The sequence below is a fragment of the Grammomys surdaster genome, unplaced genomic scaffold (genome assembly GCF_004785775.1).
Source record: "Grammomys surdaster isolate TR1022 unplaced genomic scaffold, NIH_TR_1.0 223, whole genome shotgun sequence".
In the NCBI taxonomy this organism is placed as follows: domain Eukaryota; kingdom Metazoa; phylum Chordata; class Mammalia; order Rodentia; family Muridae; genus Grammomys; species Grammomys surdaster.
Window position 1 is genome coordinate 30,372 of NW_021604668.1, and position 26,688 is coordinate 57,059.

At 34.6% G+C, this 26,688-nt stretch overlaps 1 protein-coding gene across 2 annotated transcripts in view; it reads right to left on the bottom strand.

Annotated features, from left to right (window-relative positions):
- Positions 1–2,069: 2,069 nt before the first annotated feature.
- Positions 2,070–26,688, bottom strand: part of Tmem196 (transmembrane protein 196) — a 60,343-nt gene continuing 35,724 nt past the window's right edge. For both annotated transcript variants that reach the window (XM_028773210.1, XM_028773209.1), the window contains exons 2-4: positions 9,277–9,333; positions 5,586–5,840; positions 2,070–2,141 (exon numbers count right to left, since the gene is read on the bottom strand). In XM_028773210.1, the coding sequence (XP_028629043.1) occupies positions 2,070–2,141; positions 5,586–5,840; positions 9,277–9,333 (384 nt within the window). The remainder of the gene's footprint in view (positions 2,142–5,585; positions 5,841–9,276; positions 9,334–26,688) is intronic.

Consider the following 26,688-nt stretch of genomic DNA (forward strand, 5'->3'; position numbering starts at 1 on the left):
CTTCGGTTTTTAATTATGTGCTTTTATAAATAAATTCAAAGGTCATTAAACGTGTTGATGCATTCTAATTCTGTATTTTACATGCCAACAGAGAAGTGTTACCAAAATTAGAGTCAGTGGTTTCTTCCTTAAAGATTAAGTCACCTCCAACATAAATTTAGCATAACCATATATACGTGAGATTTCTACGTGTTTACAGTTTGTATATTTAGTGGCAAATATCATGCCTATGTGTAGCATGAAATGAATAGTGATGATGATGTTTCACTATTTTAGATCAAATCTATGGACACTATTTGTAGTATACCAGGCAATGTAGTATCCAAACGAGTGAGGAAGAGTCCAAAACTATACCAAAATAAGCAGAGGCCATTTATTTCTGTTCAGCCAGAATTTTCTAAGGAGTTCATCTCAACAGGTTTAATGATGACATTGCCAAAGGCGTGTGGAAACTTAGACCAAATTATTGCTGTTTTGTTAGCACAGTGAAAACTCTTGTCTTGCTTGTGACTATAAGGTGTTCTCATACTGAGCATGAGATATACCAATTTAACTGTGATTGAGTGACTCAGAAAAATTAGTTGAAATTTGCTTAGTTTTGGGAATTAATAAAAATATACAATGCAATGTTACTTATTTAAAAATATTAATTTGTATGTTGCCAGAGATTAATTTTCACAATTATCTTCAGAGTCCATGATGTTTGATCTTTTATACATATTGTCGGTTGTTATTTTAATATTCTATTGTAGAAGAGAAGAATTGGCCCTAGCTATGTGAACATCAGTTTGTCTTTCAATTTTCTTATACTGAGAACTCCTTCAGATACTTTGAATATATACTTTGCAACACATGACTTGCATGTTAATCATCAAAGGAGATAAAACACCTAAAGTATAGCAAAGGTAGTGTTAACTTCACTTAGATTACCACTTCCCACTTACAGAGCTTAATTTGGCTGAAAGTTATGTGAAATAAACATATCAGGAATAATCTTAGATAATAATTTTTGTTTAGAAATAGGGATTTATATGATTGTAGTTACACTTAAAAATCAATATTAACAATTACTTTTACAGAAACACCATAATCACAGTAAAATACCAACAACTAAATAGTTTGCATTCATGCTTCAACATTCAAGTCACTCAGTCACAGTGCTTATCTACCACACAATAGATTTAAGAAAGAGAAGGAAATGGATGGATAGCATAGAAATTAAATATGTGACATTATGGGCTTAGAAAGCTTTGAGCAATGGCCTTCTAATAGCTAGTGGAATAACCTCATACCATCACAATTTCTTTCCTATTACCTATTTACATTCATGTAGCTATAAATATATGCTGTGTGTATTTTTTGTATTTACAGTATATATATACCTATGTATACATATTACTTTATTCTTAGACTCATTCATAAACATGAAGATCAATTTGCACAGCATAATGAAAACATTTATTTTCCTTACACAATATTCACTTGTTCAAAAGTGCAAAAATATCATACAGATTAATATTCTTTCTCTCACTAAAAAAATCACCTTTTAAGCTTTAGTTTTTTGTAATTTACAAATAAATTATGAAATACAGTTCATTCACAAATTGAAATTAATTACAATGTTGTTGCAACAAGACATTGCTGAGGTCTTGATTCTTAGCATACTTGAAGTCATTTGTCTTTCAAAACAAAGACATCAATAAGTTATTGTTAGTTCTTGATGTGTTTACTTTTGAATTATTCATAAAATATGCAATTACAATTCTAAAGCTCATGCAAGTCAACTGGTGTTTGTGTACAGTAGTAATTACTGCTATTTCCATTTAGTTTTTTTGGAAGAATCTTCTTCAGAGCAATTGGTCAGTCTGCTGAGATGACTAAGCTACAACATTTCTGGAAAGTTTATACCCTCTAGAAGGGGCTAGAGGGTGAGTGAGGTCAACTTGAGAAGGAATAATTTTAGTGGGTGCCCAGGAGAAATAACAGCAAATCCAAGAACCATTTTAACTGCTGATCCCAGGTCTTCAGCCTCTCCTGCCTCATGAACAACCTGAAAAATGTTCAGTTCTTTAAAACATTGATTGTACTCTTCCATTAAATATCAGATGTGGTGCTCCATTGCTCATGTTGTCTGTCATTTCCTGTTAGCAAAATAACATGAATTAATTAAAATTCACTTTTAGAGTAAGACATTGATATGCTTGATAGAAACATAAAAATTATAGTCATTGAAAAGCATTTTTTTTGGGGGAAGGACAAGAATAGATACTGTTGTTGTGATTTAGGAAATGAAATTTAATGGCATCTTGTAGCTCATGAAAATGTTGAAGTGACAGCTTAGATTTATACACACAAATTAGTTCACTCTATCCACATGCCCAATCCCCACCCCCCTTCAACTCTTTTCTGGAAAGAACTAACCTAGAAAAAAGATGTCTAAGTGACCATGTTTTCCCAATACCCAAGTTCGTCTGTCAAGCACGTCAACAAAGTGCCAACACATTCTATAGGTTTTTATAGAAAACCATGGGGCCTTTATGTTTGCAGTGAGAAAGATGTTTGTTGTGTTTAGGCTTTATTTTGTTTTGAACGGGTTTTAGAGATGTAGCCCAGACTGATATTAAATTTGAGTAGCTCAGAGTTGCTTCAAACGTTCAATCCTTCTGCTTCAGACTGATGAGTGTTGAAATTCTTGGTGTCATGGTTAGCCAGGAAAATTGTTTATACTGACACTGTCACACAGTAAAAAAGCAACAATGAAAACTTGGGGCATGTTTTTAAAGGACTCAGAGAAATGTGCTTGGGAGACATGAATATACAGATACAAACAAATAAAATAGCATAAAAAGTTTCATTTGAAACCATAGAAAATACTTAAATAAATATTAGATGATTTAAATTTATATAGTTTTTGACTATTTTTTGTTTGTTTGGTTGATTTTGAAAGAAGGTTTTATGTAGCCCAGGCTTTATGTACCTGGAGATGGCCTTGAATTTCTGACCCTCTTGTTTTCACCTTCTGAATTTTAGAAACGCAGGCATGTGCCACTATGCTTGGTCTACAGGATGCTTGAGATACTAGGCAGCAACTCTACCATGTAGGTCACATTCCCAGGTCCTGTGTGTATTAGCTATTAAGCTTTTCATTACACAATAAGAAGTCATGAGATCGAAGGCCAATTCACATTTATCATAGTACATGTATTATAGGTAGCATATTAGCAAATTTGTCTATTATGCAAGATTGACGATTCTACATTTAAAGAAGCTGACTTTCAAAAGGGCAGCAAAAGCATTTCAAGTGAAGCTATTTTCTTAGTCTTCTGCTTGCTACCCATTTCTATCTTGTTTCTGTGGGGGAGACTTCTAAGGATGAACACAGTGAAAACAGGACTGAAAATGTGGGGTTATTGGGTTGGTGTTAAGTTTATAATGATAAAAAGTGATTGACAGAAAAATTAACCAAACTCAATTCCCAAAATTATTATAAAATTTAATGAAGCACATTTTATTTATCCTGCTAGAAGAGAAAGAAAACATCTTAGTAAGCACATATAAATAAGAATCTCAGTTGCCTCTTCCTTTCCCTAAAATGACTTCAAATAAAAAAAGCCTAAAACTTATAAAACTAAAGTATCAATCTTTTCTGTAAGATTTTAAGAAAAATGTTTTCTAAAATCTTATAAATTCAAAGACTATTCTTAACAAAATTCATTTAATCACAGACACAGTAAATTTACCATTAGAAAATAATAGTGAAAGTTAGTTTTAAATGGATGAGTCTCATCATTTCATTTGCAAATTGGCATTTCCAATTTAATAAGACCATACTCCTAATTTGGGCAAGAGCATACTTAAATATTTATAAATAAATATACTTCCTTTAAATGGACTGCAAATGTAACTTTCTGCATTTCCAGTTATTCTCTTTGGCCAAACTGAGAGCCTTGAATATTTATTGTCACAACTGGAAATATGTGAAATGAATTGGAAATGGAATATATCAGATAATTTTACCAAAATAAAAATTCCATACAGACATTTTACTATATTAATGTTAAACTTCGGCTATCTGTTCATGCAATTTTGGCATGATAGAAATACAGTTTGTCTTAATCCAGACTCATCTATTATTAAAAGCAAAAGTCTCATCTGCGAATGATGATACTGAGTCAGAATTGTGATGCAGCAGAGAATAAAGGGAATAGTGAATCATCCAAGCAGAACTGTGCTTGGATGCTTAGAGGCGGGCTGAATATTTTAAATACTCAACCAACTTTGAAGCTGTAAGATTTTGCCATGTAGGTTTAAGTCTGCTCCTCAGAGTAGCCCTTCTAAAAGTGATACTTTGAGGAGCCCACAGCATCAATCCAGACTGATCTGTGGGTACCATGGCTTTCTAATAGAGGCAGTGCTTCCAGTAGCAACATTGCAACATGGTAACTCCCTAAAAGTCAGCGTACCTTGTAGGTAACTCTGGTGTCGGGGGCACCACCGGGCAGCTGGGCAAGTCGGTTATTTCAATAGCCCTCAATCTCTAATGTAAATATAACAATTATACAATAAATATTGAAGAAACATATGCAAAGAAAAGTTAAATAACACCAGCATAAAAACAATATAAAGAAGCTGCTATTAAAATATGCAATAATCTTCTATCTTAATGGCCTACTTTAAAACTAATAAGTCTTTCTATTTATAATGTCAATTCTTTTATTTTGAATGACATGTACAAATCAAAGAAAACAAAGTAATATGCATAACTCTTGCTACTATTTCTTTTATGTTATGATTGCTCGATTTTATATTCAAGAAATAAATCAAAATGTAATTTGCCCATTATCTTAGTGAGTTAGTTTTACAGATGTTTATCTTTTACTGAATAGATGAAGTAATAGGAACTGAATTTAAAAATGTGTATCAAACATTAATAGGAACACATACAGATCTTTCTATAATGTTTGCTCCTTACTGCAGTTAATATAACTTTCTGTTTGAATAGGTTTCATGAAACAATTATGTATGCAGCATTTTGTAAAATACAGGCAAAGCTACCCAAATAGGCATGAAGTTAAGATGAGAATTCAATGAAGCTTTATATGAATTGTAATATCTGCACTGATAGACAAGGTTTTTTGTCGCCTTACTAAAGAGCCTCTTTTATGCTTGAGGATCCAATTTACATAATCAAATGCATCTACTTATAAGCACAAAGGATGTACTGGAAAAGAGAATTCATGTGATTTCCAAAGCTGGCATTATTGAGTGGAGGCTGTATTTAGTTTATATTTTTCCTCAGTATAATACATAAAAATCCATATTTATAAGGTGCTTAATATTTTATAAAATGCTATTTTAGGAGCTATGGTTTCAAATAGAGAGAGGGTACAAAATTCTGTTGAAAGTGGCTGTATTTATGAATTGCAGAGAAAACTAATTAAAAACCTCTGTTCTTAATATAATAGGGTCAAAATTACAAAATATGATTTCACAAATTGCCTTGTAAGCTGGCAAATTGATTCACCTAGATTGTAGTGTTCATTGCATGGCAGCAGTATGAGGCAAAAATGAAAAAAAAAACTCACTTTCTCAGCCATTTCATGAGAGTGATGCAGGGAATGTTCCCTTTCTGAGAACATCCTCCTTTGCTCATAGCTGGCTAGACGACAAGTGAGCCAAGAGGAGACAGTGCAGCCCCCAATGCCGATACATGCCAAAGACATGGAAGCAAGATGCAGTGGGTACAGAGATGAGGTCTTTTTTGTGACTGCCCGAAGAAACTGAAAATTCAAGATGCCGCCAATGAGTCCACAGATACAGCAGGCTGAAAAGAGGATCATCTGAGAAAAAGAAGAAAAGGGGAGTTAAAGTTGATAAGGCTGTGACGTCCAGGGCATAGAGCCTCATACTGCTGCAGGTCAAGGATGGTGAACCTGCAATGAAAATAATATGTTTTCTTTGTTTATAAGAAGGTATGACAAGTGTGCCTGTCAGCAGAGACTCCATTCAGTCTGATATACAGTTGATGAAGTACATCATGGAACTTCCAAAATGGAACCAATAATGTATCTTATGAAACTCTGAAGAAAACCAAATTTAACTTTTGGCTACATTCAGATGAAAGTAATAACCATATCTGATATGCATGCTTGTTGTGTGAGGAACAGATACCAACTGCGTGATCCTTAATACAATATAATTGTATTATACATATATGCAATATTTATACAATATATTGCATAATACAACAATAATAGTGCAAGAAGCACTAATAAAATTTGGAAGAATGAATGGTCAAGTCAGATTCTCTGACTTAAATTCAGTTTCATTCTGTTGTCTTCTCTAAGTATTCAAGTATCTATAACTTTCAACCTAGGTGAACTTTGGGAATTTATCTCAGTCTTCTTTTTTTTTCCTCATTACTTTTTTAATATATATCTTCTAATAGGTATCTTAGGGATTTTCTATAACCTGGCTCAGCATTGTTCAAATACTTTGGTTGCTCTCTGGCACCACTGTGAACTATTACACTGTTGTTTGATTGAGTGTGGTTTTTATTGTTGATCTTACTATTGGCTTAATATGAGTCTCTATTCATAAAGATAATATTTTAACTCAACCTGAAGAGGATTCTTGGCAGCATGTGCTTTCTGTGTAGTAAACATTCTTTGAATACTTAATAAATTTAGTTGACTGGTTAAAGAGCTTCATAATAACTTTATGTGCGTTGGGAAACTGGTCTAAATTAACTTATAGGATTTAATAGATCTTTTGTAAGGCTATACTAACTTATTATTCATTCATATGTCCATTTTCTGGAACATAGTAGCCAATTACACTCCTCTTCCTAGTCTTTGGGACAAAACATGAGACCTCTTAGATGCTAGGCATGGACTACCTTGTACTTGTACAACTGTACTATCCCCACCCAAGCCTTTCTTGCTCATTGATACACCATACACATTTTATCTCAAGTGTCAAGGACACTTATATTTTCCTGGAAATAATTTTGTTTTTTTTTTTGGACCCCTAATAGGAAAAAGAAAGTTGTAACTTTTTCAGAAGGCCCTCCTGGACATTATTGATCTCATCTGTTGTGTTAACTCTTTAGGGCAAAGAGTTTTATAACTTACTTTATAAACAGTTTTATAATTCTGTGTTAATACTCTTGAATATAATGAAGTTTAACATATAAGCATGACATGGTCAATAGGGGTGGAGGAGATTGAGGGGAGAATAGGCTGATTTAGGAGTAGAGAGAGGAAAAATTTACCCAAATAGTATTGTAAGCAATTTCCTTGAATGAAGTTCCAGGTGAGGGCCAGGTAATGAATGTATGAAGCAGCACTAAACAAAGTTTGACAGGCAAAGCTTTCTATTAGTCCAGTTATTTTCCAACTTAATTCTGCCTTACTTATTGTGGTTACGTCAGGGTACTTATCATCAGGGCTGAAGACCTTATGATGGAGAAATACAATCTTTATATACCTGATTTAATATAGCATTGAAAATTGATTACCAAATCACAAAATCATGCCATTTAGTGGCAATATGTATTTCAAAATTTAAGTAGCATCAACCAGTTACATCCTATTTTAAATAATACTCACTTGCCTTGCAGTTTCTTAAGTATGTATTTTAGTGTTTACTAATTCACAGATAATACTAAATGATTATACATTCTAGCATTCAACTAGGGAATGAATATTATAAAAGTAGATGAAATATTTATTTTAAAATAAACATGTCTCTTGTTAATGTTATTCTCAATATCTGCAATAGTTAATTACACTGCTTTCATATGTATTGGTAAAATATTGTCACCTATGAATTAAAATATTAGAATTAGTGTCCAGGTTCTTAGTCATATAACATTCCAAATCCCATTAGACAAGAGATTCTAGACTGAAGAGGTAGAGTAAAGCAGACATATTGTAAAATATTTAATGTACACCATAAAATCCTTGGGGCAAACTGCCACTAGTGAACTTCATAAAATACAGGAAAATAATGGATGGTTTAATGATAACTGCATCTACCATTGACATAGTAGTTTTCAATTAGAAAGACAGTGAAGACACACAGTTCCTTAAAAATTGGATCATACCCCTTCCTCCTCCCATCACTTCCATTGATTTTTTTCTTCTTTTAATTTCTTCTTTATTTGCAAATAAACTGCTTCAATACAATTACAACAAGTATTGAGAGTTAAGAGACATAGAAAAAATAAAGGCCATTCCTAAATAGCAAGGGAAGAATCAGAGATGCCAACTACAAATACAAATATATTTCCCCAAGGATTCTCATTTCATTCAAAACTTTAACAATTATATTATACATAACTGTCACAGTGGAAGCTTTATCTGTCTTTCCTCAATAGATATGATTGCAAAAAAAGAAATTTAAGAAAGATGGAAGATGAGGATGACTGGGTGGTCCCCATTCACTCCAGTAACTGGCTTATCATTGGAACCCCCCCCCCTTTTCATTTAGCTCAAAGAATATTCTTCAGTATCCTTGTGTTACTAGGTTTACCAATTTGTAAAGGTTTAGGCTATTTTCTACAGTACTCAGTAAAACAAACCATATATTTTCTATCTTTTTAAGTCTCATAAAATGTCAAGAAGTCTATTTTTCAGCATGTAGTTAGCAGGGAGCATGCTGCCTCCCCCAGATTCCTGTGGTGGCACAGTAAACACCTGAAAAAGGTTAAATGTGTACTCACAGTGATAGACATGAATTAAATAAATCTTAAAGAATTAACTGTAACCATAGCATCACATCTGTCTTGGTGCTTTACAAATTTAGCTTCTCAGTTAAACAAAACAAAACAAAACAAAACAAAACAAAACAAAACAAAACAAAACAAAACAAAACAAACAAAACAATCCTTAGGTCCAGCTCTATATTTAACCAGTTTAATTTTCCAGAGAGCAAGCTTTACTTTTATTTGCTCCTGGAAGAACCCAGATGATTGCCTTCAAGTCTCTAAGTGGAACATTGCACACAATCCCCTATATAGCAAATATTAAAATTAGAATATTCATATGCAAAAAGAGTGTACCAGAGCTCTTCAGGGACTTCAGTGTTTTTTTCTGATCTCTTATACTCTTGATAGTTTTCTTTAAAACAATAAGTCCAGGATTTGTTTCCCAGTTTCCATTTAATTCTACATTAGCAGCATTAAGTAGACAAAAGTTTTTTAGTTATCATTTCTGTTTTGAATGCTTGTATTTCAACCTTTCAATGTTCTATACAAACAATGCAAAAACTTACGACAAGTCCTGACTTTTTTTTGGCGCACAGTATTCCACATATGCCACATAGAAGAAACTGCAAAAGAAAGGAAGAATTATTCCATTAACATAGAGAGGAGAAGCCTGTATTTTTAGCTTATTATAATCCATTCATGACATTTGCTCCCAGGGACTTTACATATTTCTGACTCCCCTCAAAACCAAAAAGTTCTTGTTGTAGAATATTAAAGACTAAAAAAAGGCTAAAATTTATCTATTATTTTTAAAAAGGTAATTGTGAGGTGAGACTTAAGCAAAATCAGTTTATCAACAGGAAAAAATGTGAAGTAAAGGAACTAGAATTTTGTTCCTCTCATTTCATTTTACTGTCATTTCCTTTCCTACTTTCTCAGAGACAAATATGTTATATTAATATAACATTCATAGTTACCACTTAGGACCCAATAAATTATTTTATGGATTGGGAAGATAACCAAGATAAAAAGATCAGACATCAAACAAAGAGATCATGATCCATATAGACATTATTTGTACCTCTCATTTTGAGATGACAACTACATAATTTTGACAAAAAGATTGTCTTTGTGGACATTCCAAAGAACCCAAGCAGATGGAGGTATTGATCGCATATGTTTTCATATAAATAGAAAATAGGTCCACCCATGATAAAAATACTTTGTATCATAATATAGTCAAGAGTTTAATCTGGAAAGAAATATTTAGGAATATTTGAATGCAAATTAGTTGATACTTGACTTGGCCTAACCATGTAGCTAAAATAAATAATTCATCAATAAATAATAAGAAAATTAATGACTTTCAATTTTACTAAGAAACCTGCTTCCATTTGATTTAAAAATTTGTTGTTATCTTAGGCCAGTAAGAAGAAACAATGAGTAACCATACTTGACAACATAGTTTGCATTATACTAACAAAACACCTGCTCATCTACAAGGACATTCTTTAACCTTATCATTGTTAACATTTGTTGTAATTAAATGAGTAGAAAGTAATTGCACTATAGTCTAAACTTTAATATTCATCATTTTATAAGGGCTTTTGCTAATTTGAGGTTTTTAAGAACTTTATCCAAGATGCCAAACATTTACTTACACTCACTATAAAATTTAAGTAAAAAATAAATTTACTAACATAAGTTAATGATGAGTCTCTCTCTCTCTCTCCCTCCCCCCACCGTGTGTGTATCCAACCGTGTTCCTTTCTTAGCCCTTCCCTTTTAAGAAACAATAACCATAAATACTAGAAAGCAGCTAGCAAAGCCTTTCTATTTCCAGGACATGTGTAAGCATAGATGCCAAATGTAACTAGGAAAAAAGTATAAAATGTTGTCACTCAGAGAAGGCAGGAATTCAAATTAGGTTTAATATGCTATGCCTATACTGAGTGAAGGACATCAACTATTGGAAAAGATAACCTTTTACTTCTGACCGGTTGTTTATACAAGGCAGACCTTGGCTGTCACAAGAAGGAGGGTACATAATCTTGAAAAATTATCAACCCTGAGGCCATATGGACATGCACTGTCTAAACTGAGACTGGCCTGTAACAACAAAGAACCCTTAACATTACTCACCTGCCTTACACTGGAAGCCTGGACAGTGGAAATAACAAGTAATAAAATTCTAACCTGAAGCACAATGACAGAAAAAGAAGTTGTATGTGAAGGAGAATAAGTTCTAAAGCTGAGGATGGCCACTGATATTGGAGAATAGTCATAGTACTGGGTTACTGTCTGGAGCATGAGCCACCCACAGGTCATGAGGAACAGACTTTAAAGACTGGCATCTCAAAGATAATCAAAAGAAGAACAAAATGTCATTTTTCACTAGAATGAGTCTTCTCGTATTGACAATTCAAATTAGTATAGTAAATAAAATACACAATTCTTAATATAAAAGTCTTGAATTTTGAGCCAAAGTATGCAGTCAAATTCATATTCAAACGTGAGATTTTGTGAATGATATCACATTTGGCCAGGGCATTGTAGTAGATAAAAGCATAGAGGTGATGAACAACTCTCATCTTAAGACAGGTCATTAAAATTATTTTTCACAATACATTAACTGCCTTAGATGAAATAACTTAGACCAAAGTTGAAAAGATTTCCTGGCCAGAAATCAGAAGAAGCCCTACTTTTCTTTCCAAAATTTGCTGAGATGAAAACTGAATTAAATATTTAAATAACTGTCACACAATCACATAATTTTATAAGAATAAAGTAATTTAAGGAAGCACAGAAACATTATCATGAAAATCATAAAGGTTAAAAGTAAAAACATAGCATCTGAGCAGCACTGTTTTTTCTGTAGCTGGGTTTAAAACTGTGTAAATCAACCACTGTAGGCTCTTTAAATTTTTTTTTTACTACAGTCCAATCATTTTTTAGTTAAAAATGACCACTATGAACTTTCTTAAAACTATTACTTTGGAGGTTTACACATAAAATGCAATTAACCCTGGGTAGATCACAGAAAAATGACCTTCTGCCCTAGAATTCCTTCCTTTAGGGTTTGCATTTCCTTAATGATTCCTGTAAAACCTGTAAAATGTACATCAATTTGAAAAACCTTTCTAAGGTCAATGATTCTCAAGATTGGCTGTAGATCAATTAAAATGTCCTGGGAATTGATTATTGGAATGTTGAGCGGAATCAGGAGTCAGCACTTTTTAATCTTCCCAGGTGATTCCTGAGTACAGTATGGGTAAAAGAATCACAGGAACTAAGGTTCACGTGCATGACTAACTGTGCCTTACTTAACAAATAACTCACTTCAGCTTCTACAGTAGCATTGACTCCATGATTACTCTCAGAGAGAGGTGGAAAAGTATGAAGGCCAAATTAAGGCTGTTCACTGGAGAAATATTGTTTAAGCTCATAACAGAAGGTCAAGAAGTCAGGGTTGTTTGGTTTCTAATGGCTCTAGAAACAGGTAGTTATTTCATCCTCCTGTAATTTTAGTCCACCCTGTGCTTTTCATCATTGCTAATAGATTTTTAAACCTCTGATACTTCATAAACTTTCTCTAAATATTTTTATGCTTAAAGTTAGCTTGATATATAATCAACCATGACATGGAATGATTTGGAAATCAGAGTGATTGTATATTAAAAATTGAGAAAATGGGCACTGGGAAGATACATATGCAAATAATAATTAAGGGAAAATATTAAAAAGAAGGAAACAGAATTAAGTGACTTCAATTATAAAAAAGCAGCTGAATTAAAATATAGTTCAAAAGCCTGAATCTCTTTTTTTACTGATAGAATACAATGCCTCAGACAGAGTCTCAAACCAAAACTCCAAAAGACAAATGAGAAAGCTGTCAGAATTGACATAAACTCATAACCCACTCAAGGGCAGACCCCATCTTTTTGTTTGTGGGCCTTTTGTTTCATTTTGGTCATTTTTTTCTGTTATGTTTTTGTTCCTTTGTTTTGCTTTCCTTTCTTTTTTCCTTTGTCTTTTTTGAGAAAGAGAAAGAGAGGACATGAAAGAGAAAGAGGACATGAAGTTGGGTAGGTAGGGAAGTGGGGAGGATCTAGGAGGAGCTTGGAGAGGGGAAAATGTGACCAACATATATTATATGAAAATATGTTTTTAAATAAAACAACAATAACAGCTTTAGCTTTAACCAGTGCAGATGTTAGTCTGCTCACAATTACAAGTTCCAATATTTAGAGAAAAAAATTGTCCTCTTCAATCTGGTGCTGAGGAAGTGGAAGCCTAAAGCCAGGACTAGCTAGAGGAGAGAAATTTATATGAGAGAAAATGATGGGTCAGCAATGGTTGGTAATTATACCTTGATATGCAGATTTCTGACCCTGCACTTAAACCTTAACCACATACCATGACTCCAAAGATGGAACAGAGGCATCACTGGAACTCTGTTCCTCTTTCAAATGTGTAATGTGACCCACTGAATAACCCATCCTTTGTTTTATTTATCACAAAAAAGAAAGGGAAAGCAAAATATCCAAGACACTTCAGGGGAGAAGATATGTTTGTCGAAGAAGAAGAAGAAGGAGGAGGAGGAGGAGGAGGAGGAGGAGGAGGAGGAGGAGAAAGGGAGGGGGAGGGGAGGGGGAGGAAGAAGCAGAAACAGCACAGGAAAAGGTAGTCAACATTGCTTATGCTAGAAAAATGAAACAGCAGTTAAACAGCAATGCAGGGCTATGAGAAGGCTAACATGAAACAAGAACCAGAGATACCAACAAACAAAACCCTTGGAGAGGGCAATTATTAGTGATCTTCAACAACAATAATTATCTTGAGTGGCTTTTGAAAATGAAAATAGTACAGCTGTTTAGGAGACTATTATAGTAATTTCTAACAAAGCTAAGAGCATAGTCTTCCATATGCCTTGTTTGGGCTTTTACCTAACTACTTTGAAACCTCCTGTAGGTTTCACTAATCATTAAAAATCAAAACAAAACTGAAAACAATGACTAGATAGATAAAGTATGATTTGAAGAAATGAGATAGTTAATCATTCTGACACAGGCAAAATTTGAATGCACATTGCTTAACAGTCATGCTAATATGTTTATTACTCTAGTGCCATACACTTCCTTTCCATGTTATCTTATAGGGAATCACATTTCAGTGACATGGCCATCACTGAGATTCATGCTTTTTTATTGTTTGCTTTATGAGTCAAGATCTCACTAATTAATCTTATTAGACATAAAGTTGCTATATAGCCAAATCTTGATTTCTAATACAATTCTTTAGTGAAAAAACTTGTTTGTATACTCTACAAAGCCATGCTTTTGTGTTTATAATATTCTTTGATCTACTCAAGAGCACTAGAGTAGGCATGCCCACACAAACACATAACCCACACACATACTATTAAGAAAATTAGAAAGAAAGAAAATAAAAAACCCAGAAAACAAGAAAAAGAACAACAATAATCCAAATTTAAAATGACACATTGGGGAAAATAATTGTAGTTATAAATTTCTCTAATGCAGATTGAGCTAGAAATATATCAATAAAGAAGTAATGGTCCAATAGAAATAAAGGCAAAGGATATGAAGAAATAAATTTCCTAAAATGCTATTGGCTTTTCAATATAGCTATGCTTAAGTTAATCTAAAATGACAAATATGATCTCAAACTAATTCAGACATGTTTTTCTACCTCTCTTATTGGTAGAATTTATAACATTTAATAATAACAAGTTTTTTTTACCTTGTACAGTGTCTAGATAATCAGTAATATATGGTTTATAAATGATAGTTTGAGAGGTATTTGGATACAGTAATCAACATATCTTACATAAAACACATGTATTTACACACATATATACATCTCTTTTGCTATGGGAGTCCCACATTTGAGAGTTTATTCAAATATACAAGTAAGCAAGATGTTGTGTGTTCTGATTTGTCTTACAATTACTACTAATACCATAAGGGAGACAATCCTAAATGTCATTCAGTACAGAACTAGTTAATTTAGTTAAGGTCTCTGAATCTATGATGGAACATTAGAAATAGGACTATCCTGTGATTCAGATAGTTCAGGTATACTTATGTGGAAACAAAGTATAGAAGCTTATCTTATAAAATACTTTTTGCACAAGAAGGAAAGGACTGTATACTACAACTTACAGACAACTTTGTTCAAACACATGTAAAATAATTCTGGAAAACCACAAAAGAAACAAATAGTCCTTTCTTGAGATATGAATGTGGTTGAAAAATGATGAAGGGAAAAAATTTTCTTCTTTTGATTTTGATGCCTTTACATCATATGCAGGAATTGGTTATTCAGAAGGGTTAAAAGGTGTCTCTTATATTCATGAGGTATAAATATTATGGAGGTATCCCACTGAGATACTCATCTGTACTAATGAATCACTCAGTTTCATGGTCATTGTATTTTTAAAAGTCCATAAATAAGCATGTTCTAATTTCTTTTCTCTTGCTGTGATTAAAACATGTTGACTAAAGGCATCTTAGGGGGAGCAAATGATTTATTAGGCTTATATTTCCAGGTCACAATCTATCACTGCAGGGACGTAGGCTAGGAACATGAAGCAGAAATCAAGGAGAAATTGCTTACAGGCTCACTGATTCCCAGACTCGTGGTTAACTAGCTTTCTTGTGTAGATCAGAACCACATGTCCAAAGAAAGGTACTACCCACAGTGAGCTGGCCCCTTCTAGATCAGTTAATTAATACAGTCTCCCACTGTATTACTGTAGTACATGCCTCATGTGATCTGGGCTATCTCTTAATTAGGATACTCTTTTCAGCTGATATTTAGACTGTGTTAATTTGATAATTAAAGCTAACTGGAATAACTCTCAGAGACGTCAACCCGTATTCATTTGGAGGTTTAAGAACTCTGCCAGAGTGTCCTTAATCACAACCACGAGATTTCTTCCCATATATTGGGCTGTTTTTTCATGATAAATTGAATTGAATTCAGATAATGCTAGGATTAGACGTACCAGGCACAAATCAAAAGTATCAAGAATAGCTTTTAAGAATTGAGATCAGTCCTTCTTGAAGTAAATGAAACATATCATGGAGATTCAGGAAGCTCACCATGAGGTATGTTTTCTTCTCAGTCAAATATACTAAAACTTAAACTACTTCAGATTAAAGTGGGAACAGTTACACCTTCAGTGACTGTCATAAGTCATCTTGAAATAGAAAGAATTATGTAGCCTCAAAATTCATAATAATAGCTAAAATAACATTTTTTAAGAATATTTTGATAGCTTTTTAACATTCTAAAAATTGTGATGGAAAACAGATTTTATTTCATGATAGGCAAGTTATAGTATCTATAATGAACTTGATATGTACACCATATAATAAATGGAATTCAATGTACTGTTCTATATTCCATTACTGCCATTATTGAGGTGACATATCATTTGTTTGCTATCTTCCACTCACAGCAGACCTTATTCTATGATTTGGGATATATTTTCAACATGATATACTGTGACTTCAAAGTGAATGAATAAGAATAGGCCAAAGTGAATAATTTTCAAACACATAGCTGGAATATAATTTACCCTTTTGCAGAATCAAATTTAGATAACTACTATTTTTTGCCAACAATATTTATAATTGGTCAGATGATTAATTATCTCCTTGGTGAAACAACTTGTACGGTATTGCCAGTGTAAGTGCCACAGTCATATCTTAGTTGGTTTTAGCCAGCTTCTTCTGAATCTTCAGATACTTCTGTAGGGCAAGCTAGATCGAAGTTGGCACAAAGGATTTTACCTCAGCCCTGAGTTATGATTGGAACAAGAACCTTATTTTGGAGGTAAAAATTGATTTTTCAGTCTTAAAAAAGGTGTGTTCTTATGTGAGACAGAAAATGGGTCAGGAAAGTTATTTATGAGTATATATTCCAGACTATAATTGATTAAATATATTTCAGAAAATGAACTTTACCTAAGAATAGACACAGAATAGCTTACCCTGCCGTGGTGAAAGTAAAAAGCTATATTTTACAATATTAGCTATATTATACAATATTCTTCTTTGAATGCTAATGCTAACCCCTAGCTTCCATACTGCTAAAAATGACTGCTGTTCTACATCATCTTTATTTCACCTTCTGGCCTTGAAACCAAACTGGAATGGCTGATCTTCTTTGTAAACTTGACACATCTGAGAAGAATTGCCTCTTTCAGACTGATCTATGGGTATGTCTGTGGAGCATTTTTTCATTACTAATTGAAATAGGAGAGGCCATTTCTTTTGGGAGGGGCAACCCTGGGCCAGCAGGCCTGGAGTGTATATGTAATGTAGGTGAGTTTAAGCCTGGAAGCAACCTGATAAGTAGTCTTCTTCCATGGCCTCTGCTTCGGTTCCTGCCTTGAGTTCCTGCCCTGGCTCCCTGGATGATGAACTGTCTGTCACCTGCAAGCTGAAGTAAATCATTTTCTTTCAAAATTGCTTTTGATCACAATGTTTACCACAGCAAACAGATAGAAAAATAGAAAGCAAACTAAAACACACTGTCTCAAAGTCATATTGCAATATTCACTTTTGGAGAAAATATACTTTTCATTCTGCTTAGATGAAATAATTTTGAAACTACCAAAAGATAAGAGTAAAAATGAGGTATTAAGACATCAGAATATTTTAAAAATGGGTTCATTTGCTTTGTTACTTTGTAGGTTTGTTGTTGCAAGCCATCAGGTATCATTGCTGGTAAGTTTACAAAGGAAGGTGTAGTATAGCACATTTTCTGATTAAGATCAATGACATTTTGCTGGACTTTTATAATCTTTGCTGAGTTTTTATACTAGGAAAAAATTACTTGTTACAGAGAATAAAGGGCTACTAAGGATAAGGTCATAAAATTAGAGATCAGTTACATTAATTATAATCTTGATATAATGTGCTCAATTTGAAATATTAATCAACATGATATTGATATCAACCTAACAAGGTCTTTCAATTTCAGAACTAGTCTTTACCCAATAATTCTGTGTAGTATAACTATCCAGTACAGGGCATATAAAAACAATTCTAAGATTTTAGTGATGTAAAAAAATCTGTGCATACCCATGCCTGTTCACTGAATGTAGTGTCTGAGGATCTTCTGACATTCTTGACAAACTGACTTTCTTTTGCCCAAATGCCATGAGTTACAAAGTACTGAAATAATGCTTTCCAAGAACATTTTCTGTAGGTTATTTTAATCTTCATCAGAATAACATAGATTCAGTAGAAATACAATCTAGTTGGCCCCTCTTAATTCAAGATCTGGGGAGTAAAATCTAAAAAATTGCACCTTGGATCAACACCAAGGTAATTCTATGCTCTCCGTGGTTAAAGAGCCTTGACTGTGGACTCAAAATGCTGATTTATCTATCTGTTCTGGCTTAGATAGGACATCTTACTATGTGCTATCCAGGTTTGAAAACTGAGTCATCCTGTAGGGTAGCTAGGGAATAGCCCTAAAGGATAGTGATTGGTGTCTAACATCAGATCACGAAAACGATCCAGTGAGTAAATGTCCTGTTTCCTGAAAGGTTTCTCTCTTTGTAGAGAATGTTCATCCCTTCTTTTTAAGGTGTTAAGCTACTTCTAAAAATTACTCTAGCAAGAGTTATATTTTCTCATTCTTACTTTAATCAACCACAGTGGGGGAAAGCTAATGCTGCTCTCTCTAGATGCTGTTTTAGATAATTTTTGCTTATGTGTTTCAAGTGTTTAATTTTTTTATTGTCTTAAATTAGGTACGTGTTTTACAAACATTCCTTATGTTAGCAGTAATAATGGAGCCAAAGAGAATTGTTTTTCTCTTCAGATAGATAGGGAGAACCACTAATAGTATGGTTGAAATCATGGTCTTTTCCAATGTCATGGCTTTTGGGAACTGCAGATGCCAGACAGTGCATCTCTTATGCACTGGTTTACTGATGTAGTGGGGATAAGAATTTCTTCAGATAGCTTTATGGAGTGGATTAATGAGAATAACCTCCAAGAATTTGTATTTTGAGTTTCACCAACACAGTAATAATCCATGACCCACAGAACCTTACAGTGGCATTTAGTTCTCTCTTCTGCTTTGGGTAATCTTTAGCTGGTTAGCAACATCAAAGACAGGGTTGCCATAAGTTGTACCCTTTGGAGCTGTAAGTTTGTGGTCACCAGGACATATGTAAATTCTGTATATGACATATCTTACCTCACCTTGTACTGTAGTCTGAGTGCTTTATCCAACCAGGTCACATAGGAGCCTGGTAAAGTGCAGTGAGCTGGTAGTACAGCTACTAATGGAGCCTCAGAAGAAAGCACAGCATGTGGTAGGACTGCTTCTTTTTCTATAGATGCATTTGCTTTGGGATTTGTCTTTTACAGGATGGTTTCCTACATCAAGGAACTGATGGCATTGTTGGTCTTTTAAGTTATTTTATGCTTTATTTGCTACTAATTTCCCATGATGTTGAATCATTTCTGAGGTTAAGGGTACTGAGGAAATATTGGATCCCAGTATTCAACTCAGAGTCTCAAAACAGTGAGAGGGTTGCTTTACAAAGATCTTCCATCAACAGAGGATACAAATTTGTAAACAAGTTTTTCTGTCTCTATAATTTTCTACCTTCCTACCTTCTAAGTGCCACTATATCTTAAGATAGGGAGGAATGGATGGAACTGAAAAGTATCGTCCTGAGTAAGGTAACCCAGACCTGAAAGGACATGCAATGATAAGTGCATAGTACAGAATACCCATGACACACCCTACAGACAATAAGTTAAACAGGAAGGAAGGCTCAAGTGAGGATGCTTAAGTCCCACTTAGAAGGGGGAACAAAATACCTATGGGAGGCAGAGGGAGGGAGGGTCCTGGGTGGGAGAGGTGAGGGAGGATGAAGGGGGGGCAGGTCAGGTATGGGGGTAGATGGGATAGAGGTCCAGAGGGCAGGAGAATAAATGGAAATATGCTGCTGCCAAGGGTGGATTTGGGGGCAACCTCTAGAAAATCCCAGTGACTTCGGATGGAGAAGGTTCCCAGGACTCAATGTGGGTGACATTAGCTGCAATGTTCAACAGCAGGGATATGGACTCTGAAGAGACCACCTCCAGTAGTCATACAGGACCCCCAGAGGAGAAATGGGGATATCAACCCGCCTACAACACTTTCGACCCCAAATTACTCCTCCCTAAAAAAAAATGAAACAAACAAAACAAAACAAAACAAAACAAAACAAAACAAAACAAAAAACATCGCAGGGACAAACACGAAGCAGAGATTGAAGGAATGGTTGACTAGGGACCGGCCCAACTTGGGATCCATCCCATGGGCAGGCCCCAGTATCTGGCACTATTACTGATGCTACGTTATGCTTGCAGACTGGAGCCTAGCATGACTGTCCTCTGAGAGGCTCTACCAGAAGATACTGAGACAGATGCAGATACTCACAGCCAAGCATTGGACAGAGGTTGGGGACCCTTATGGAAAAGTTTGGGGAAGGAACTGAAGGGGATGACAACCCTGTAGAAGACCAACAATGCCAACTAACTTGGACTCCTGGGAGTTCCCAGGGACTGAGCCACCAACCAAAGAACATACTCGGGCTGGTACAAGGGCCCCAGCACATATGTAGCAGAAGTGTGTCTTGTCTGGCTTCAGTGGGAGAGGATGCAAATAATCCTGTAGAGATGTGATATTCCATCGGAACACCTGGGGGGAGCACCCTCTCAGAGGCAAAGGGGAGGGGGCATGGAGGAAGAACTCTGCGATGGAGGACTGGGAGGGGGCAACATTTGGAATGTAAATAAATAAAAATAATTAATTCAAAAAGAAATAATCACATGGAAGTTTTAAGTTCTGATTCTTCAGCTTGCTGCAAGTTTTTGCATGGAACATAAAATTATAATTTTCTTCCTGTATATATTTGTGCAGAATTCATTATCATAAGAAATAGACCAGGAAAATTGAACATTGGACTGGAAAAAATAAACATTCTTGGAAAGATACATTTCCAAATTCCATGGAAATTCAGAGTTGTAGAGTTAATAAAACTTGCTTGGAGATTCCTGAAGAGAAAACTGTTTTCTTTCTATATATTTATCATTTTCATATTAAATTATTTCAAAAGACAACAAAGAGAGGCAAGAATGAGCATTTCAAAGTGGGGAGGGGGCATCCCAAATGGTGCAATAGGGAATTACAAAATCAAAAAGAGATTAAAATTTTCTTCAAGAAATTACAATTTTCTCATTGCTATAAAAATTCTAAAATAGGAACTTACAAGAAGATGATTCAAGCCGTTCAAGTTAGCAGATTTTGGGAAATGAATCTGGGGAGTGAGGGTTTAAGAACATGATTTTAGAAGAAATTAGTTTAACTGAGACACAGTAAATGAAGATGATTTTTGAAGTTAAGGACTCAGCAAGGATGCTGAATTTCTGAGCTATTTCAGAATAGCTCTGAATGGTGGTTTCTGAGACTTATTGATTTATGTCATTAACATGATTGCTTTTAGATTTCTCTGGATGAAGGACATTGCAAAATCATTCTGAACAATTCAATCAGCCTTTCACCAGGGCCTTTCTTCATGACTCAGTAATGTTGTTGTCCTGAGAAGTTGTAGAGGACTACGCATCTGTCACTCTGAAGTATTATGAGAGGAAACTACAATCAGTCAAAAATAGCTCACAGCTGCAACAAGCCAGATACTAGGTAGTGGTTCACAAACCCCAAAAGATTTAACCTGACAGGTTTCCTATTTCCTGGAGTTGAGTTGTGCACTTACTGAAAAACCCACAAAGGTTACAGGAAGAAATAATAATGCGGCAATCTATTTACATGAGGTTATAATAAAGCATGTGACTTATGACTTTGGAAAGAAAACTAAACATTGCCTTGTCCATCTCTATCCTTTTGTTATTATTAGGCTTGCAAAAAGAAAATTTACAAGATCTCTCAGAAGATGTACTTTTACTTCCATAGTCCAGTCCTTTCATTAATAATTCTTGTTAAAGCACTCTAAAAGGAAATAGTTTTAATGCTCAATTGAAATAAACTCTCCAGTTTCTATAGTTTTAAGTTTTCAAAAGTTTGCAACACTGAATATCTTGAGTTCCTCTCCCACCAACTATACCAAGACAAAAAAAAGCACATTTTTCTATTTTTATGTTGTGGGTAGAGAAGTGAAGATGCCAAAAATCACATAGCAATTCAGGGTTAGACATTTAATGGGAGCTGAAGTTTGGGATTCCAATATTATCACCCACTGTATATTTGACTCCATTTTATGCTACCTCTGAACAATCAAGAGACATGCTCTCAGAATATTTTCTTGGTGAAGTACTTAATCTGTACTTGGCTGAAAACTTGAAGCGACATCTCTCTTGTGGCAAGGGCTGCCTTATAAATATGTCTATCACCTCAGTGCTAACTATTTCCTGGAGACTGCTTCTCCTCTCCCTTCACATTCAAAATCACATTAAGCTTCTAGTTTCTTGCTGTATCTCTTTGCTATTTATGAATTAAATAAATATCTTTCCATTACTCCCTTAATAAACTACTTTAAAAGGAATATGATTAGGAAAAAAGAGGATACAAAAGAAAAATTATGAAAGGCATTAAAAGATCTATTTCCTTTCTGATACACATCTAAAATCCAATTTCCATACTACATCCTGTCAGAGGGGTCTAGAATGGAGAATCCCAAGATGTTATCAAATCTTAGGATACAAAGGGCTAGAGGCCACTACTGTGCTGAATCCTGTGGTTGATTTTAACACAATGATGATTCTTTTGCAGTCTATTCTGATTTATATATAGATTTGTCTTTTGAATCAAATGACTCAGAATATCTGTGTTAAAAAGCCGTAAAGTTCTGAGGAAATTAAATATTTATGAATGGTAGTCTATGTCAAAACATACATTTTTGTGCTGTTAGATGAAGTTAATTCTACCTCAAATTCTATTGTTTGCCCAATGTAGGAAATAGAAATAGTCTACAATGTCACCAGTTGTTTCTGTATCTAGATGCCGAATCTGACAACAATGGAGAAGAAATGCACATAGGAAGATTTTAACTAATTTCTAATGAATTCTAAAGACTAGATCTGACCACACAGTAGTTTGTGCTCTCTCTTACAGTAAATAATTTTCTTTTTATTGGAAATGTTTAAGGGGAGTATAAATAGTCACTTGTTAGGGTATAGAAGAGTATGGTAGGATAATTCTGACATGAAACTGGAATAGATCCCTATGAGATATACTGAGCTGGAGGCTCAATTTTCAAAGAATTGGAGTTCAGAGATCTACATGTGGTACTGTGCAATTTATATTAGATGAAACAGAAGATATATTATGTTCCTGCGATAGAAAAGTTCCCATTCTAGGACTCTATTGTTATGATCATAAATTAGTCAGAATTTATCAGTGTATAGATGTACTGGTGAATTGAGACTTCTGTCTAATGCCAGATTTAGCACAACTGAAGGCCATAACATTATTTGTACCTAAACTTACTCAGTAAAAATAATTCTTATAGTTCCTATTGTATATGATTGTATAGTTTATACCCACATATAGATTTTGTGTTTTAGACTATATCCTGTTAAGTATTAATTGATGTTCTTTATAATAATACAGTTACAGAAACTAAAAGTAGGCCTAATTTCTTTGAGAACTCTCAGAAAGAAGTTTAGTGATCTAACATAGACTTAAAACCTTCAGTTCTGTCTGTCCACTGTGTATTTCTTTTTGGAACTAGAAAAACAATAAAGTATCCTTGGTTTTATGGTTTATATGAAAAATGTCACTCACAATATCAATTATTTAAATATTTGCTCCCATGTTGGAGGTGATTTTTAGAAGAGATAAAAGAGTACAATGTTAGGGGTAGGCTTTCAGAATTTATATAGTCTAAACTTCATGCTTTCTGTGTATGGTTGAGATGTGAGTTTTCAAATTCCTCCTCCAGTTGCTTGCTGCCATTATGGATATTTAGTTTTTGGAACTATAAGCCAAACTATACCATTCCTTAAGTTTCCATTGGTCACGGCATTTTATCACAACAAAAGAAAGTAATACTCCTGTCATGGCTGACAGTGTTTGTGTTATGTAAGTTTTCTTGAGTCTCTTTATGATTATGTTAGACTGATAAATCATCAGTAATTGTAATGACAGAAAGTTATTATCTGAATGCAAAAAAGAGAAATGAAGTGAAATAGGCATCAAAATTATAAAAGAGCAGGCTTTCTATTACCGAGACCCTGCCATACACTTGTTACCTATTTTCTTCTTCAAATTTAGATAAGCATTGCAATTCTCAGATAATTTTTTATGGACATTATAGTGGCAGGGTGACATCTACACACCAGCCATTTGAAGTCTATGACTTCAAAGTAGTTTAAAATTTTATGTTTTTGTACCCTGTACTTTTGTATTAGAAAACATTCATGGAACAGACAATGACATTTTTAAGTTTCATTTTGAGCAGGATATTAAGGTGGTGTGGCTGTAGAAACCAAAGAAATATTGGCTTTTTGTTTGTTCATTTTTTTTTTCTTCGAGACAGGGTTTCTCTGTGTAGTCCTAGCTGTCCTGGAACTCACGTTGTAGACCAGGCTGGCCTTGAACTCAGAAATCCACCTGCCTCTGCCTCCCAAGTGCTGGGATTAAAGGTGTGCGCCACCACTGCCTGGCTGGAATATTGGCATTTTATGAAGACCAGATCTTAGTTGTTTATGACTCAATGGGATAGGAAGAAACACAGCTGCTTTCATTTTCCTCTAAAGCCTTTTGTGTTCATCGCTGAAGAATCATTTTGCTACCACTTGGTGGCAGTAGCTACCAACGAATTCACAACACTGAGTCTCACTTTATAACCAAAATACTGGCCTTTCTTTCTAACTGGGAATGACTTTTCAAAAAGAGATTTTTTCTTTTATCAATGATAGTTTTTTGAAAGTTCAGGTTTTCCATAGTCATAGCTCATAATTATCTACAATCTGTTTCTGTCTGGAGCATCAATGACCTCCTAGAAATCATCAATGCTGTACCTTTCTTAAGATACTTACATTTTCTTTTATAATAAAACTTCACAGCAAACCAGTAGCCAACATCAAGCTAAATGGAGAGAAACTTGAAGCAATCCCACTAAGATCAGGGACTAGACAAGGTTGCCCACTCTCCCCCTACCTATTCAATATAGTACTGGAAGTCTTAGCCAGAGCAATTAGACAGCAAAAAGAAGTCAAAGGGATACAAATAGGAAAGGAAGAAGTCAAAATATCGCTATTTGCAGATGATATAATAGTATACTTAAGTGACCCCCAAACTTCCACCAGAGAACTCCTAAACCTGATAAACAACTTCAGCAAAGTGGCTGGTTATAAAATCAACTCAAACAAATCAGTAGCCTTCCTCTACATGAAAGATAAACAGACTGAAAAAGAAATTAGGGAAATGACACCCTTCACAATAGTTGCAAATAATATAAAATACCTTGGTGTGAATCTAACCAAGCAAGTGAAAGACCTGTATGACAAGAACTTCAAGTCTCTGAAGAAAGAAATTGAAGAAGATCTCAGAAGATGGAAAGATCTCCCATGCTCATGGATTGGCAGGATTAATATAATAAAAATGGCCATCTTGCCAAAAGCAATCTACAGATTCAATGCAATCCCCATTAAAATCCCAACTCAATTCTTCACAGAGTTAGAAAAGGAAATTCTCAAATTCATATGGAATAACAAAAAACCCAGGATAGCGAAAACTATTCTCAACAATAAAAGAACTTCTGGAGGAATCACCATCCCTGACCTCAAGCTGTACTACAGAGCAATAGTGATAAAAACTACCTGGTATTGGTACAGAGACAGGCAGGAAGATCAATGGAATAGAATTGAAGACCCAGAAATGAACCCACACACTTATGGTCACTTGATCTTTGACAAAGGAGCTAAAACTGTCCAGTGGAAAAAGGACAGCATTTTCAACAAATGGTGCTGGTTCAACTGGAAGACAACATGTAGAAGAATGAAAATTGATCCATTCTTATCCCCTTGTACAAAGCTCAAGTCTAAGTGGATAAAGGACCTCCACATAAAACCAGATACACTGAAACTAATAGAAGAGAAGGTGGGGAAAAGCCTCGAATACTTGGGCACAGGGGAAAAGTTCCTGAACAGAACTCCAATGGCATATGCTCTAAGATCGAGAATTGACAAATGGGACTTCATAAAATTGCAAAGTTTCTGTAAGGCAAAGGACACTGTCAATAGGACAAAATGACAACCAACAAATTGGGAAAAGATCTTTACCAATCCATCTGATAGAGGGCTAATATCCAATATATACAAAGAACTCAAGAAATTAGACTCCAGACAACCAAATTACCCTATTAAAAAATGGGGTATAGAGCTTAACAAAGAATTTTCAACGGAAGAAACTCGAATGGCTGAGAAGCATCTAAAGAAATGTTCAGCATCCTTAGTCGTCAGGGAAATGCAAATCAAAACAACCCTGAGATTCCATCTCACACCAGTCAGAATGGCTAAGATTAAAAACTCAGGTGATAGTAGATGCTGGCGAGGGTGTGGAGAAAGAGGAACACTCCTCCATTGTTGGTGGGACTGCAAGATGGTGCAACCACTTTGGAAATCAGTCTGGCGGTTCCTCAGAAAATTGGACATAGCATTACCCGAGGATCCAGCTATACCACTCCTAGGCATATACCCAGAAGATGCTCGAACATATAATAAGGACATATGCTCAACTATGTTCATAGCAGCCTTATTTATAATAGCCAGGAGCTGGAAAGAACCCAGATGTCCTTCAACTGAGGAATGGATTCAAAAAATGTGGTATATTTACACAATGGAGTATTACTCAGCTATTAAAAACAATGAATTCGAGAGGTTCCTAGGTAAATGGATGGAACTAGAAATTATCAT